At 37.7% G+C, this 16,876-nt stretch overlaps 2 protein-coding genes across 2 annotated transcripts in view; one reads left to right on the top strand and one right to left on the bottom strand.

Annotated features, from left to right (window-relative positions):
• The window catches only part of LOC135436217 (IDLSRF-like peptide), a 50,007-nt gene that overhangs the window by 25,142 nt on the left and 7,989 nt on the right, over positions 1–16,876 (bottom strand). The gene's annotated exons all lie outside the window — the stretch shown is intronic.
• On the top strand, positions 5,626–7,110 carry LOC135436687 (uncharacterized). Its single transcript, XM_064694374.1, has 2 exons — positions 5,626–5,747; positions 5,847–7,110. Exon 2 carries the CDS (start codon positions 5,856–5,858, stop codon positions 7,011–7,013), a length of 1,158 nt encoding a protein of 385 aa, XP_064550444.1. The 5' UTR covers positions 5,626–5,747; positions 5,847–5,855; the 3' UTR covers positions 7,014–7,110.

Here is a 16,876-nt window from a genome sequence, read left to right as displayed (position 1 = left end):
AGGATGAAACAATTAAAACCTTAAATAAATAGGCGAAATGCAAGGTAAATAAAGAAAGACATCTAAATTAAATTTATATCAAACTTTCAATTATATTATTCTTCTTGCATTTGTTTTAAATAATTATACTCTTCCTACCTTTAAGCCGAACTGTCCAGCACAGTTTTATTTGAAAATATTAGTTAAAAGCTGATGGGAATATTTTTCATCTAATATTTGCTCGATTATATTCAATCATTTGCCTTTAGCACAGCTGTTCAAATGAATACTTTTTTTTGGCTTTTCTTGCATAAAATACTGGTTCTAGAGACGTGTTCAATCATTTTTGATGAATTCATTTAGCCATAAGCAAATCAATCAATCAAAGGAGAAACGCTACCAACTGCGACTCAGGCGACGACAATGCCATTGCCACGCCCACATTGTCGACAAATGAACCGCCCACATCGAAAGCGTAAACGGACCAGGAAAGAGAATGAATGAGGGGGCTGGGCCGTGGTGCGAATTGCGTGCCACGGCGCATGTGGTAAACCCAGCAGATTTGTGGTACGTTTATTTATCATATCAATCGAAACTTCAACTATTTTGCGCATCATACTTCATGTTAAGCCTGCCTCTAAGCTGAGCGCCTCAAAATGTGGCGGGCAATTTTCCGTTTGCCGCACATTTATCACGCAATTACCGAAATCATTTAATTTATGGTACTGACACATCTGTCAATTGGTTCTGTGGCTCATTATGTAGCTTGCATCCGTTTCGACATGTCCAATACAACATTCGACTGGGATCCGATTGAATTAGATTAAGTTCCGGTTGAATCTTCATTTTTGCATGCATTTGATTGGCCCCAGCTAATGGCTTTGTAATGGATTTTGTGATTAGCTTGAGGGCCAAGCTAAAATAAGTTGCCATCGCCGAATCGATGTGTCGATGGGGCGTCTTAGATAGGTCAAAGGTTGCCACGATTTGAGTGGGCCGCTGTGCCCGCAGGCCCACAATTGCCAATTAAATGTATCGCCATTTGTCATGGAGGATTATTAAGGTTAGTCAACAAAGTTCTATTGATTTGACATTATTGCTGGCTCTTACCTGCGGCGCTTTTAAGGTGGGGGCAGCCCTAATATGGGGGCTTGTGTACATGATAAAGCTAATTAAAAATCAATACAACTCTGATTTGTCAGCTACAATTTAGAAATTATATGGTAACTGAGCGATACTTTCATGCTCGATAGATTTATACGAAATACAGAGTATCAGAGTTTACAGACTCAAGCTAAGCACAGCTTTAAGCTTTACCTTTAATTAATTAAAGCTTTAAAGCATTAGTGTACATACTCTTTGGATTATAAGCACATAAGAGCCGTAGGGAACTGTAGCTTCCTAGGGAGGATGGTTACGCAAAATTCGCTTACTGTGCAAACCGCCAGTGTGCAGGTGGAAAATCCAGCATGAGTGCAACAAAATCCAATAAAAAGTAAAGCTTTAACCTTTGCTGCATGAGCACATTGGGCCAAGTGTGCTTTAGACCCGACTAAAGTCCAGCTCATCCCCTGACATAAAACCGCTTAAGCTGTTGGCGCCGTGTTGCCTTAGCAAAAGTCATAAAAGAATCGCCGCCCGCACGTAGAAACTTAAATCATTGCCTTCGCTAATAATGAAAAACCCACACACAAAGGTTGGGGAAAATACTATGAAAACATGGGTAGATAGAGTACGATAGGGAGCGTTTGCCACAGATGCGCATAGAGGGCGGGTATATAGCACTTTTTAAAGCACAGTCAACGCAATACGGCGAGGCACATAAAACTTGAGCAATCGCGCATAAATCACTTGCAGACAAAATGGCCAACTGTTGTTGTCTCAGCCATGGCGCAGTTTGCATGCTAAGCGGGTGTATTGGCTTTCGCCCACAATAAAAGCCAATGGTGTGGAATGAACGTGAGCGCTTGGAAACACTTGTGCGAGAGTGGGTAGCAGCAGGTGAAAGCCTGTTTCAGTTGTGGGCCAGGTATCAAATGCGGGCTAAAATAAACTAGACTGGTGCTCTTTGATTGCAATTTAAAAATCACAATTCAAATAGATATAAACCTATATATTAATTATTACTTTCCTTTAATTTTCGTTGAATCAAATAGAAATCCATATTTATATGTAATAATTTATTTATTGATTGAATGATGAACATAAAATGATATTTTCGGGATTAATACGTCAATGCATATGTGCGGAACGCTAAAAAATTGAGAATAAAATATGATATCCAATATTTAGAATGAACACGATTTGCATATACTTAGTATAAGCAAGCGCATATTATCGAGAACGTACTATTAAGTACTTTATGACTCGATTCTCATATAATATGAATTTAAACAGATTTATTTATTATATAATTTTACTAGTTTTTTTTACGCATTTCCCATCCCTGGCGCCAATTAGCATTAAAAAGGCTTACCCTCGAAGTTTTGATGTTAAAAATCAATAAATATATTTGTATATATATAATATATTTTTCAAATACGAACTGTGTTTGGCAGCTGAAATTGAAATCACATGCAACTGGCAGACACATAAATTGTGGTTTATAGTAAATAAGTTATAATACCCAGGGAACATGAATTGGCTAAGAAACGGGTATGCTCGTTTTCTGCCAATGTATGTACCCTTAAATATTCTATATAAAGTTATCCTTTTGGTATCCCTTTTGAGTAGCATATGGAGAATTCGTGATGCCGCACATTTGCCTGGTTTTGATATCCTGCCAGCAAGTTTTGGTATAGCGTAACTCCCAGTCGAATACCCTTCGCTTAGGCGAGTTGCCTTTTTTTTTGGTGCACGGCAATGTGCGTGTCGTGGCCTTTAGCCAAACATCTTTGCAACATGCAAGTTACCAACGGCAATGTGAACGGCAGCTCATAAATCTGCAAATGTGATAAATGGCTGTAAAGCGTAGCTTAATGTTTATTTAAAATAATGATGATGAGCAGCATGTGCGCCGGCTTGTCGGGTCGGATCGTATGCAAATTTGCCCAGCACATTAGGCAAAATTGTCAAATGTCAGTTGCGAGTGGCTCGTTGAGGGTCTCTCTTGTGGAGCCTGCCAGTTGCTGCCTTTTCGGCTGTCAATTATTCATAAATTGCGCATACGTCTGCGCTCATTACGCATACGCCCCCTGTGCGCTTGAGTGTGTATGCATTTAAATTGCTTTCAGTTTGCTTATGTCTATATATTTATATGTATATGTGACTGTCAGTGAGTATATATCAGACATTGCATTAATTTAATTCACACAGCGACACGTGGAAATGGTCCTTTCACCTTTCATTTTACTTAGATTTTGCTTGGCCATTTAGCATAATTTTGCATAATTTAAGGCTAATGTCCGCCTTTGATTTGTGAATTTAAGCTTGCGGCTTTTTGTTCTCCAAAACTCTGCCTAACTTCTTATAATTTCTGTCAAACGTTGTTTATAATGCCAACGTTACCGAATAATTTACGCACGAAATCGAAAAAGTTTTCTGCTGGTTTCTCAACATTTGTTTGACTTGTCGCACTTATTGCAGGGGATGTCGTTCTACTTGTTTATTTTATTTATTTATTGCTGCTGGTGTGTGGTTTATAAGTTAGCGCAGATTTGCATACATTAAGTAAGTGTGCACAGCTTTATGGCCAAGATGAATATAAATGAACAAATTTTGATGTAGGTTTGACAAAGTATTTGACATTTAAATACATTTTTCATTTTCCTTTTGGTTTTTTTAATGCCAATAGGTTACGAAGTAAGTTTAAGTAACGATTCATAAACGATTCATTATATCTTAAAAATAATCAGCCAGGTTATGTGAAAAGCTGCTGTAATGGTAAAATCACAGAAAATTTTCCCAATATTTACGAATTTTGTTACCAAAAGCCGATTTTAAATCAAACCTTTATAGTTATTTTACATTTCGTTGGAAATCTTATAATGACATCAAATTGTATTATCTTTAAAAGAATATTAAAGTTTATGTATAATTAAATATTATTGTATATTTTCTGATCAAAAAAAATACGTTCCCGGACTTGAGGTAGAGACTGGAAAATTAAAATATATACACGCATAAATTCGTAAGCAACATTTAGAACGGACTTATCATTTCCCACAATTTCCATATTTTTGATGTTAATCGATTAGCAAATGGTAGTTTTTGTAACAAATATCGCAAATTATGAGAGCTAAACAACCCAAATATGCTATTTAGTTTAAGAATATTTTACTTATTGGATATCATCGCCTTTCTGAAGGAAGAGTCGAGGGCTTGGGTACTTTATTTAATTTTTGAAATTTTATAAGAATAGTACTGCAAACAGCAAAGCTAACCAATAGTGTATGGCAAAGAAAGGAAGAATCACAGCTGTTAATATATACATATGTATAGAAGCTAGATTGTTTCTTGCGGCACCTTGCAGTTAAGCACAGGGTATATCCTAGTCAGGCATTACCAGCTAGAGCACTCTTATTGGTTTTTATAAGCAAATTGTTGACTTAAAATAAAAACGAAAATCAAGTTCAATTTTTTATTGCAATAGAAAACAAGGCAAGCGTTTCTATAGATGGAATCAGGCTTAGTGCATGACTCTCAGGGGCATTATGAATGTGTCTGCAAATACAATACCCACGTCATACGGAGATGGCCTCTGTGGATGCATTATAAAATAAAATAAAAGCCACAGTCAGCGAATGCGGCTAATGCCCAACAAAGATACAACAACAAAATAAATAAGTATATTTGTTTTACTTATTTGATGTAGCCGTTGAAGCTGGCGTAATAAATTTTTTATTTTCCTGTGGTATTTTGCCTTCTAATGCGTCCAGAGCTCAGGGTCATCCTCAGCTGCGGTTTCTGGCTGGCTAAATACACAGCGAAATGAGTAATGACAACTTTATCGCTCATCTGTTTGGCTTGTGGGTCCCATCGGGACGCTCGTGGAGGGGTTTCGGGCGGCATTTGTCAGCATTTTTGTTTCACAAACATATTTGATTATATTCTCTTTTTTTCCTTCTTTCTGTTCAGCATGTCAAACCAATATTTGCTCGGTTTGCCTCATGTCAACGGATACGGATATTGTATTGCTTGTTGAACCTCTGCTTGTCCAATAAATTCAACATTGATGTATATATTTGCTCGGCTAGCAGCGAGGAGTAACAGAAGTAACCACGACATGCCTTGCCTTGGGAACAACAGCTCATGGTTTATGAATATTGTCCCCGGCAGGTTTCATCTATTATGCAGGACGGCACTCCCAGACAGACCCATTTGCTTCCACCCAATCATGAACTTGAGTCAATGCCGTCATTAACACTTAGAAATGCCCGCAGCCAAAGGGTCGTCAATCTAAGAGGCAGTTGGACAAATGTGTAGACTGCCTTACAAGCAAAACATTTGTCTTTGAGCTGTTTTCCCTTTACAAGTTTTATTATTGAAATATTCACATGTACAATTGGTGTCATCAAGCTGATATTATAATATTCTAAAGCTCATACGCTCATATGCTGCAACAAAAGTATATAAATATATTTGAACACTCAGACAATAAAGCAATATCTTTTACGATCAACCTGGGTAGACTTTATACAGTCTTGTCTTCATTGAAAACAATAATGTTATTTTATAATCGATTTTAAGACTTAGTGACTTAGTCTTTGCCTTTCCTATAAGCAGAATCAACTCAACATTGGAAGTACAGTCAGGATATTCAGTAAAATGTATTACAATTGTTCGGCCAGTCTCGATATATAATCTTTAAAATCAAACAAAAATACACAAAATAATTTGTTTAAAATATATTTTTAAAATTTTTCCAGTTAATCTCGATGCAGGCCCATCATGCCATGCCCGATTTCCGGTGCCGGAATAACTGCCAACATAAGGAGTGCCAGCGCCATGCGCCGCTAGGTATCATTGATCAGCATACGCAATGCAAGTGCCTGGGCGAGGTGAATGCCTCATCGATATTCCTGGAGAACGTACTGGACTTAGCCAATACATTGGCACAAATAATGATCATATGCGGATTGCACGAGTGTAAGGCCAAGTCTACGGTCGACATCATAACGTATGCCTTTCTGCATTATGATCAGGTGTGTTATTGCATCGATACTGTCCCCAAGAAGCGGCTGCGCAAAGAGGATCTCTTCCACGAGCTGGGCAAAAAGTCACTGATGAACAAGGTTGAAGCGCATCTGGCATACAACATCATCAAGCGCGGCTTCAAAGCCTTCTACTACGAGCCCAAGCAGGAGCTCACCTACGACGAGCAGGGCAGACCTAGCTATAATGACGAGTGCGTTTGGGTGCATGCGTCGCGCAAGACCGCCGAGAGCTATGCACGTTTCGACGGTCTCTCTTGCAACGAGCAGATGGCTTTTGAGGCCAAGATCAAGATTGCCTATAAAAAGTTCTACGATCGCATGCAGACCCGCAAACGCCAGCCAGAGGGTGACGATTGCAACTGTTGCTTCTGCGCCAAGAAGCGCGGACATCTCGTTTATGCCAAAGAACCGGTGCCATGCAGCACCAAACGTAAGCCGAAGCATGTATGCCCTTACTGCTGCAAGAAGAAGCAGAAGCAGCAGTATACTCATCCTGCTCGCCAGCCGGCCAAGTGTCCCAAGTGCCACAAGTCTCGCAAGTTCTGCTGCTGCACCAAGATGGACTTCAATCTGCAATGGGTGAAGAGCATCTGGGAGCGACCCGATTTCAATCAGTATTACAAAAACGAAATCGCCGAGATCGAACAGCGTCTTGTCAAAGGTTCCTGCTGGCTGCCCCCAGAGCCAATCCCCACAGAGGGCGTCGATGACGAAGAGGGCGAGGAGGAAAGTGAATATTCACCAGAAACCCAATTGGCGCTTGGTGGCAAGAGCGTGGGACACCCACCCAAAGAAGACGAGGAAGAGGGATCAGCACCTGCAGCTCCAAATGACACAGCCGCTGAGCCGGCACCCGAAACAAAAGAAGGGGAAGAGTAAATTGTCAATGGAGTGCAAAACATTTCGAAACATTTACCAAATGGTGTTCTTGCGACAAGTTATACAAATCAGTCAAAATTACAAGTTTATACTCAAATTTCTATCGACTTTTTATTTTATACATTTTTTTGTGAAAATGAAGCAACTGCGCCCATTTTCATTAATTCGATTTTTATTGCCATTATAAAATGGAGAATACCAGAGCTAGAGACAGTTAAATTTGGTATGTCGGTTCTGGTATCGTATATACAAATCCAGAATATTTATTTTTCAGATACCACGCGCCAGATCTTGTAAGATAAAACTTGAAAATTTAGGAACTCTTCTGATGTTGCTCTTTAGTATGCACACACATTTCATATGCATAGCTCTATAAGCACCGAAATGATTAAAAAAATGAATTTTCCATAGAGTGAGGCTAAGGGAAAAAGCACAGCCGCAGCAACAATTGTGCAGTTGGTGGTGTGCGTGCTTGGGAGTATCTTTGTTTTTGTGTATGCATATATAAAAGACAGCGAGAGAGTTTATAACTTCAGCTCGACGCTAGATACAGGCTATGTCTAGCTCAAGCACTCGCAACTATGAATATATACTGTTATATGCTGCTCAGTATATTATTGATAAGCCTTAATCATCGGATAGATGTCGCAGATTGAATTAATAAAAAGATGGTAAGATAATGAATAGAAAGGTGAAAACCGGGCTAAAAAATGTAAAAATAAAACTAAATATATCACATTGAAATCAAATTCACGAATCTCAGCTGGCTAATAAATGTACCTAATATATCGTCCGCTCCCTTTTACTTGTGACTTGAACATTTCTCTGAAAAGTATATTCGTACATATGTGGTATATAGCAGGCCATTATGGCATAATACGTGCTGGTCTCCTCAGCTATGTTCACGTTTAAGTGCACTTCATCATAACCGCAAGCCGTCCTGCAGCAGTTGCTGCTGCCTTCAGCTCCTGCGGACAAGGCCCTGGCTGGAGTGCTTTTCAACACTAACCTGCACTACTACTAACCGTACACAACAATTCGCTCGTAGCCTCGCGCCGAGCACGAGAGGCAACAGCTGCAGCAAATCCACCCGACTGCAACTATCCGTTGCAGTCATTTAACTCGAGAACGCAATGCAAATCCTCAGCACTCTCTGTGCTGGGCTTATTAAGAATTAAGTGAATATGCCACATGTTGAGTCGAGTACCAAACTGTACACATAAACTGGGAAAAATCTGGATTTTTGTAGGTACATGTCTGCACGTATGAATTTGCAAGCCAAAAAGTAGGCCGCTTCTACACTATGTAGTGGAATATGTAAAGCACAAACAACTTCTGAAAACTGTTTTAATCGAATTATTCGGCAGGATTTTTCGGCTATTATTTTTTATTTCGTCGTATTCAGGTTATTCCATTTATTGCACTTGCATTTGCTTGGCAATGTTGCCAGTCACTTTAATTGCTTGGTAAAAATGGAGCATGAATTTATCGATCTGACGTTAAAGACTATAATCGCAGAGTTGCCATACTGCTATTAATTGTGCAAAAGCATTGCCAGCAATAAAAAAAGATGATGAGCATTTTGTATACAGCCTTATCGAAATATCGATTATTTCTTAGTTCTGACAGTTCGGATATTGACACTCTCCCAACTAGCAATTGACTTAACTTGTTCTGTAAGATGTGAATGTAATTTGGTAAAATCTTACGCACATCGAAAATGTTCCATTATATATTTATATATATTATCTTACTTGCGTATGGTCTAGCCAGTCTGGAGGTGGCATAAAAAGTTTGAAAGTGAAAAGTTAGTGTAACAAAAGCATGCAACTAAGTGGAATTGCACAACTTTTCACTAGCTGCCAATTTGAAAGCCAATGTCGAGCCTGATGCCGCAAAAGTTTTCTGTCCAAACTGGCGTCCTTGCACTGTCATAAACACCTTTCGACTGTTGGACTGCAAATTAGAATGTGCTTTGCGGTTGAGCCTTCAATATCCGGCGGTGCATATCGCCGCAAATAATTGAAAGCAAGCGTGCTAATTTATTTCTGCTGTTTTGGAAAGACCACAATAGAAATTTAAACTGCGGTTCAGAATTCCAATGAGAGAATTGCAATAGATTGGGGCATCAAATTGTCACTCAGCGGTTTGATATTATTTTAATTCAAATATTATGGATGGCTCATTTGTTCATTGGATAATTAAATATTCAAATATGTTGAACTGTAGAATGGCACTCAATTTTAATTATTGAAACGGGTAATAGGAGTGGTAAAATTACATTAATATGCATATTGAGTGCTGAAGGTATAATTGAATTTATTTGTCCTAACCTAATTGAGATGGTTGTAATTGAAATTAAAGCGTGGATTTGTGTTTATTTCGAGAATTAAATTTGTTGCCATTCTAGATATGGGCAATGAATAATTAACATGACTCGAAAACTTTTTTAACTAATTATGGCCTTGAGTTCACTTTTTACCTCAAGCAATAAAGTTTCTGAGAGTAGAGCTAAACTCAAGGCTAAGAAACCTAATTAAACTAAAAGTTGTCAAAGTTAAACATGAGTTAATGTAGAAAAAAGTTTATTAATGCACATACTGTATGCACATAAAGGTCATTTAAATGCGTCATAATTGTTGGCCAAGGCTTTTTTTAATGGATCATACATGTATTTAGGCGGAAAAAATCAATTTACAGCGCTGCGAGGCCAACGAAATGACGTTTAATTCCACTAACAATTATATAAACACTAATAATAAATATATCGAATATCTAGTCCTGCATATTGAATATCTGTGCGCCAACTAACCATCGCACCTGACTAATTCTATATGAAGGCATTTCAACAGCAGGGAATAAATATTAAATTGCTTTTAATGCCGACAGCTAAATTGGATATTCAAAGCCAGACTCAGTCAGTTGCAGCCACAACAACAACTTAAGGCGCTGGCCAAGGATGCGCCAGCATCTTGGCAAGTCCGCTGGAGCATCACAAAAGTCACAAGTGGATTTTTAGTGCAAATGCAAATGCGCTCAGCCAATGCGGATCTGCATCTGTGGCTATAACCAAAGCATCTTTTATCCGTTGGCAGGACATTACTTCAGCTCTGCTTACGTTGGGCTTGGCTTGCCCTATATGACCGCATATTTCCATATAATACTTTTGCTCGAAATTGGATTTTGTGTATGTGTGGGCGCCGTCATTCGAAATATATTTCTGACAACCGCCAGAAAATACAAATACAAATGCGAATATGTATGCAAATGTGGATGGAATGCAAAGCTCTTGTACTGGCGGATTTATATAAGTAAATAGCTGCACATAACTAAACTATGGTAAAGTGCAGAAGTCAAGTAGCAAATGTAAAATAAATTATCGCCGAAATCATTAGAAATAAATCTACTACATGCACTCACTCCCAAGGCATTGTTATAAGCCCAAGCAGAGTACACATGGAAATTGACAGTCAGCTTATTTTAGTTACATTTGGTAAACTGCAAAGTTAGCGGCAACTACCATGAGAATCATTGACGATTTTATACATTGCAAAAATAAATAACGTATCTATTGTGTACAACTCTAGCAACGTTAGGTAAATAAATTGGCATTCCCTCAGTTACACAAGCAAATGTTAGCTTAATTGTCAAGAAAACTCAATGTTAAAAGGGAAAGTGGATAAAACGAATGCAAACTGAGATGAGACCAAACTAAATTTCACAAATAAATTTAAGCTTAATAGGTTGAAGGGAATTGATTATTGAAAACTAAGCAAAATGTAGATTTAATGCAATTCACGACTTTGTGAACTCTCCGTTTAAATAAATAAATAAAAGTTTAAATAAATATCGCACTGTTTTTGCATCAATTTTATACTACTAATAAAAATCAGACAATTAGACAGACAATCAAATATATATAATAGAGCTTGTCCTGGCCGACGGAGCGGACATTTTTACTGAAATTGTGAACCGCATTAAAGACAATACAAACACCAGGCGAAATGTCGATGGTTCAATTTTAGCAACATTTGTCAATTTATATAATTGTTAATTCAATTCTTCGCAAAGAAAAAATAATTCAAATAAATTTAAAAGCAACAAAATGGGGAAAATGAATGAAGTGAACAACATAAATTAAACTTTTTCTTTTTCTTTGATATTTTCGTGGTGTCATATGTCGACATTAAGGCCCAAAAAGTCGATTGAAAAGCGTATTTGGTTTCGACACAGGGGGAGGACGACACCTGAGAAGAAGGAAAGCAGTTTTTTTTTTATTAAAGAATATGCGCGAATCGATTAAAACAGAAATTTTTGCTTTTGAGGCGAGACAATTTATATGAAGCAAAACTAATATGAGCAACGAGAACAGTAGTGAGTATCTTATCCAGTGATTACATATTTTGAATAGTTTGATTTGCAATGTCTTAAATTGTCGAGAATTACAATTGGACAAATGCAAAAGGACAATATCATGTCGAAAAGTGCTAGTTTATCACTCATATTCTCATTATAGTATTTAGAAAACAGATTAAGCGCATAGTTAATGCTGATAAACCAATTCAAGCAAGCCAATCATAAGTCATAAGCTTGACTTCATTGGTTTCATTCGAAAAAATATAACTTAAATTTCTGTTGCTGTTACAAGCACAAATCAATATGCCACGCCCTCGCACTCGACTCATGTTTGTCTGCAAGGATTACTTTACAACATTCAAGTCGCTTTGGCTTAATGAAAAAGTGTTGTGTTACCCAGTTTTCTGTTCGCGACGGGGCGTATGAGCAATGCATGAAAGTCCTTCCTGATCTACCCACCCGCCAGCCACCCCGCCAAACTGACTTCCCGACTGTCCATAGGTGTTTTTACATATTCAATACGTTGGGTTTATCTTTTTGGCGCGCACGGCGGAACTTTTATGGCAGTAGTGCGCACTGTAAGTACCCACAAAAATGAATGGGAAGCAGGACACGGAAAGCAAAGAAAAGGAAAACAGCAACAAGAAACGCCAAGCGGAAAAACGCTTTTACTTTCGCCAGTCGCTGTCGGCAGCCCGTAAAATTGACAAGCCGTAAAAAATATACGCATTACCAGTACCCAATGCTATTTGTCGAATGGCTGAATGCATGTAGAGCAACAACTTGCCTCTTTGATGACGCATAGAACTACGTGAAATAATATTACGCCATAAAAATGGCGCTTTGTGCTAACTAAGCCGAATATATTTCAGTCATTTACTTAGTTATAGCTCGCTGATTCCACGTCTCAGGCTCATTAACGTTACAAGCCATAAAAGTATGCATAATGTGAATACTTAAATATAAAGCGAACGTCAGACTTGCCTTCGCCAGCGTATTTATAAATATCTCGCGAGTAATGCTTAAAATACGCATCGATTTAAGTTGCGCGATAAAATCGATCAAAATTGACCTTTAGCTTCGACCTAGCAAGGGAAAGCAATACATATATATCAAAGATAATTCAATAGTACATGTTCGCACCGCTTAACAAGAAAAATTGTAGGTAACTGAAAGTACCCTAGAAAAAACCTAAAAACGTCTGGTAATTGAATAAAATTACTTTTGATATATTTCAACAAAATGTGATGATGGATACACTTAAAGTATAAATATGTATATGGGCCCTTATATAATATATCTTAATAAGATTTTGTTTATTTTTTATTTTTAATGTTGTAAACCGATTGTGTGATGAAAGCAGATTTTATTATATATGAACCAATTGGTAGATCATTGAAGTGTGGTACAAAATGCGCATATTTTGATTTGTAATTGAAATCTAATATTGGCTTTGAGTTTGTTACTGTAAGACCAAAGACAATCTCAAACAATATAAAAACTGTTTATGCTGTCATTGGTAAGACTGAACATAGAATATGACAATATGGCTGAGAGGAAACCTCGATCGATAAGGTGTCTGTCAGTATATATATATTTTATATACTATATATATTATGTATTTATACCAGATAAACACCAATTGCTGGTTGGGAATACGCAAAATTTGTATACTTGATCTTCTCCTATTAAGAGCTTTGTGTATTCGAATATTACAAATAAAACTGATAAAAATTATCGTTAAATATTTAAAATTTTGGTAAAATAAGGACAACATAATAGATAACGCAAATTTCAACATACCCGAAACACGGCTTTCAGTTTCATCTCAGATGCTCAACTACCCCACACACACTTAGAGATCCACAAGAAAGTCGAGGTGCCTTGGGTATAACAAAAACTTATTAGATTAAGCAACTCCTATTAAAATCGCCACAGGTACACCAACACACTCGGAAACAGTTACTCTACAAGAAGGCTCAAAAGACTTCACCCGCTTGACCCCCCCCCCCCTCCATGCGAGTAGCACTTCACCCGTTTCCCCTTCTCACTCTTAACAACACTTACTTAACAGCTTAGCCAATGAATTGCCAAAATTTTCCTATTTCGTAAAATTTGCTGAAGGTCTTACAATAATAGATTGCAAATGTTGCCACTGAACATATTTCGAAACAAAAATAATTAACTTTTCAGTGCAATACGTCATTTTAAAGTACTATTTCTTTTGGGATTCGCCTGAATTTACCACGCTTTAAAGAATCTATTAAACTGCAAGTTGAAAATCTTCAGTCAGACGTAAGTAATCGAGTGGAATAGCTAAATTTGTGACCATTTAAGCGTCTGGCTATGCTTCAGCTGAGCCACAATGGTGTCAATTAGTCAACTGGCTTTATGCTGCGTATATAAAACGGGGATGAAGCAGCGAAACCCAACCTAATCAGTTAAATTTTTGTCTTCTTTGAACTTAAACATTTTCAACTGGTCAGAAAACTGGCTACAATATATCAGTGTGGGTATCATTGTGTCCGAGTAGGTATTATGACTGCCACAGATGGTAGTCATAGCATGTGGTTAATTGGCATGCACTAATAAATCATGGAGCATGTTGTGTGTGGTTATCGTTAACTAGGGTTAACGCGGCGTATGCATAACAAAACGGGCGGCAAGGTAATTTGCATACGCGTATCTAATAAATCCCTTGATTTGCATATCGAATGGCCTAGTTTACACAAAATTGGCAAAGAGGCCACAAATCAGTGCTGGCCGCGTATAATTAAGCTGTCAACATAATTTAATTTATCGCATTTATGGAATACTTTGGACTTTGCCATTGCAATTAAGCGCCCTTCGCTTGATGAACGCGTCAGCTATTTTATGGCGGTGGAAAATTGCTTACAAATGGCGCTGATAGTCATACTCTCATACTCGCCGCTCGTTAACATGGAATATTTACTAGTTACTTTATATCGTTTAGAGTAGAATTTATATTGATATTATTTATGTCTGGTTGTGGTCGAACAAATTGCACAGCTCAAATATCGCTTCGAAAGTTTTTTATGCTTTTCTTGGCAATAACAATAAATATTGTGCATGGCCAGGAAATGGTGCAAGGATGGAAGTTTACTCCATTCATTACCAAAACTATATTTCTTGTACTTGTTTACTTGCAACAATATTCCTGCAGAGTTTTCTGTAATATATATTATATGTTGTCTTTGAGTTTTTCATTCATTACCATATTGGATTTTGTATAGATTTTAATTTTAGATTGTGAGCGAGTTGTTAAACTAAATATTTTCGGTTTAAGGCTGCACAAAATCAATATTATTTCGATAACAAAATATTTATATTTTTCTGTGAATGGAAGAGTATAGGCATGTATCTGATATGTCCATTTATGAATACATTCAGATTTCCCATTAAGAGTATTCTTTTGTTAGTTCTTCGGAATGTTTGTAATTCAGAGAATGTGGCATGTGTGCAACTGTTAGTTGCATTCATTTGCTGAAACTCCTCTTCATCATTTGCATGTGTAGAGGGTATTTAAACAATTTACATTTTATTTATTTAGCTTAAGCAGTATGTATAGCAATTTATGTTATATTTATATTCCACTTCGTTTAATGTTTATATTCATGTCAGGTAATATTCTTTACTTTTTATGAGTGCTACATATTTATTGTGTTATCCAATTAGGGGCAACTTGTCAAGGTGTGCGACCACAAAATGTGCTGGAATTACGTTTTGAATTATGCAGGCTTTAATTCACTTCTGACGTTGCCACACATCAGTGGTAAAAGAGGGTTAGAATTTCATGTTGATTCTGGCATTGTATGATTGTAACTTGAGCATGTGATTGACTGTGTGCAGTGCCACTCGAGTGCAGTCAGAAAACCAAAGCGACAACAAATAGCAAACAAAACGTAGCATACTCGGAGGCGTTCGTTGAAGCGTGCCACACATGCAAATGCATAGGCAAAGGCAAATATAAAATGCAAACGCGCCTTGCCTCCGTGACAGACGGGGGGCAGCATTCGCCTAGAACATTTCATGCTGCCATTCCGGCCCGTTGCCCATTTACGTGATCTTTTCCAAGCGCAGCTGCAGTTGCATGCCGCAAAATAATATATTCTCTATGGATGGCAAATGCTGGCCACGAGCGCCCAAAACCAAAATCGTGATTACGCGCGCATTATGGCAAACATTTTGCACTGGGACCTGAGTTGAGTTGCAATTTCCTGCCAGCCTCATAATAACCATAAACTTTATTAGTTTCCTTGTTGCGCCTCTTGCGACCTCTTGTACAGAGCTCCTAATTTTATTAAAAACTTTCGGCTGTGTGTGCTTTTGGCTGTGGGTAGGGCAGTGTTCGACCAGGTGAAACTTTCGCTGCCATCAGCTTTTTGTTCTAATGCTTCGAAATTCATTTTCTTAGACGCCCCCTTTTTTTTGTTGGCCAACTTTTTCGCTCCGTGCCTCATTAAGTATAAATAAACGAAACCGTAAACGGAATTCGTGCAGCACAACTTTTAATGGGTTTCACATAGGTGAGAGGCGTCAAAGGATTGGGCAGGTGCCGCCATTAGAACACCTTTCACGATTACGGGCTACATTCATTTATATTTCGTAGAGTCTTGCGAAGAGCTCTTGACCTTCATGTTGAATTGATTCTTGAACGTTAATTTTTAATTTCACGGATTACAAATACTATATGAATTATAAATAGAAATCTATAAAGTTGCACGAAACGCAACCAAGTTTTATTTGCTGCTAACTAATGGCCCACCAAAAGTTTTTCAGTCACACAGATTCACTGAACGACTTTATAAATAAGTGATCAAAAATTACTAAAGATTATTTTACCATGCCAGAAGTGGGAATTGTCTTCGGAATGACCTCGTACCGAGGACGAAAATCAAACAGCCTAAGAGACCGAAAGTATATTAAAGAAACCTAATTTAAGTCTGTAGATTAACGCCAATGAATGATATTGAAATGTCCTTCAATAAAGTGAAGATCACGGAGATAACTTATCGGATCAAATCCAAGGTGTATGCAACCCTACCTTCATATAAATAAATTTGAAATGGGGTTCAGGCTTAGGTATATCAGTAAAATACATTTATAAATATTGGTTATGTAGAAAGAAAAGATCCTTTTGTATGATTTACTATGACTTTTTTATATGATTTTCGTGTGAGCTAGGAACCAATCATACAAATGTTTGTTAATGGTGTGCTCGCTTTAGGGCAATGCAATTAACGTATATGAAGGCCGTTAAATGGGCGTTGGGTGTGCAAATCAGTCAAATCAATGCGAGTAGATTGACCTTTCACTTCAAATGTCACTTAACAACCTTTATATATGCTGTTTTAAATTGCGTAAATTGCGTAAATTGCAGGCAGCACAACCCACACACAGTTTATGCAGTGACCACTCAAATCGTTGCCACAACGGCTGAAACGCAAAAAATAAAAATGGAAAGAACCTTTTTAAGTGACAGGCGG

This window comes from Drosophila montana, unplaced genomic scaffold (genome assembly GCF_035044405.1).
Source record: "Drosophila montana isolate Dmon_TW-CO22-7 unplaced genomic scaffold, ASM3504440v1 contig_3733_1, whole genome shotgun sequence".
Classification (NCBI taxonomy): domain Eukaryota; kingdom Metazoa; phylum Arthropoda; class Insecta; order Diptera; family Drosophilidae; genus Drosophila; species Drosophila montana.
This window is presented reverse-complemented; position numbering and strand designations above follow the sequence as displayed.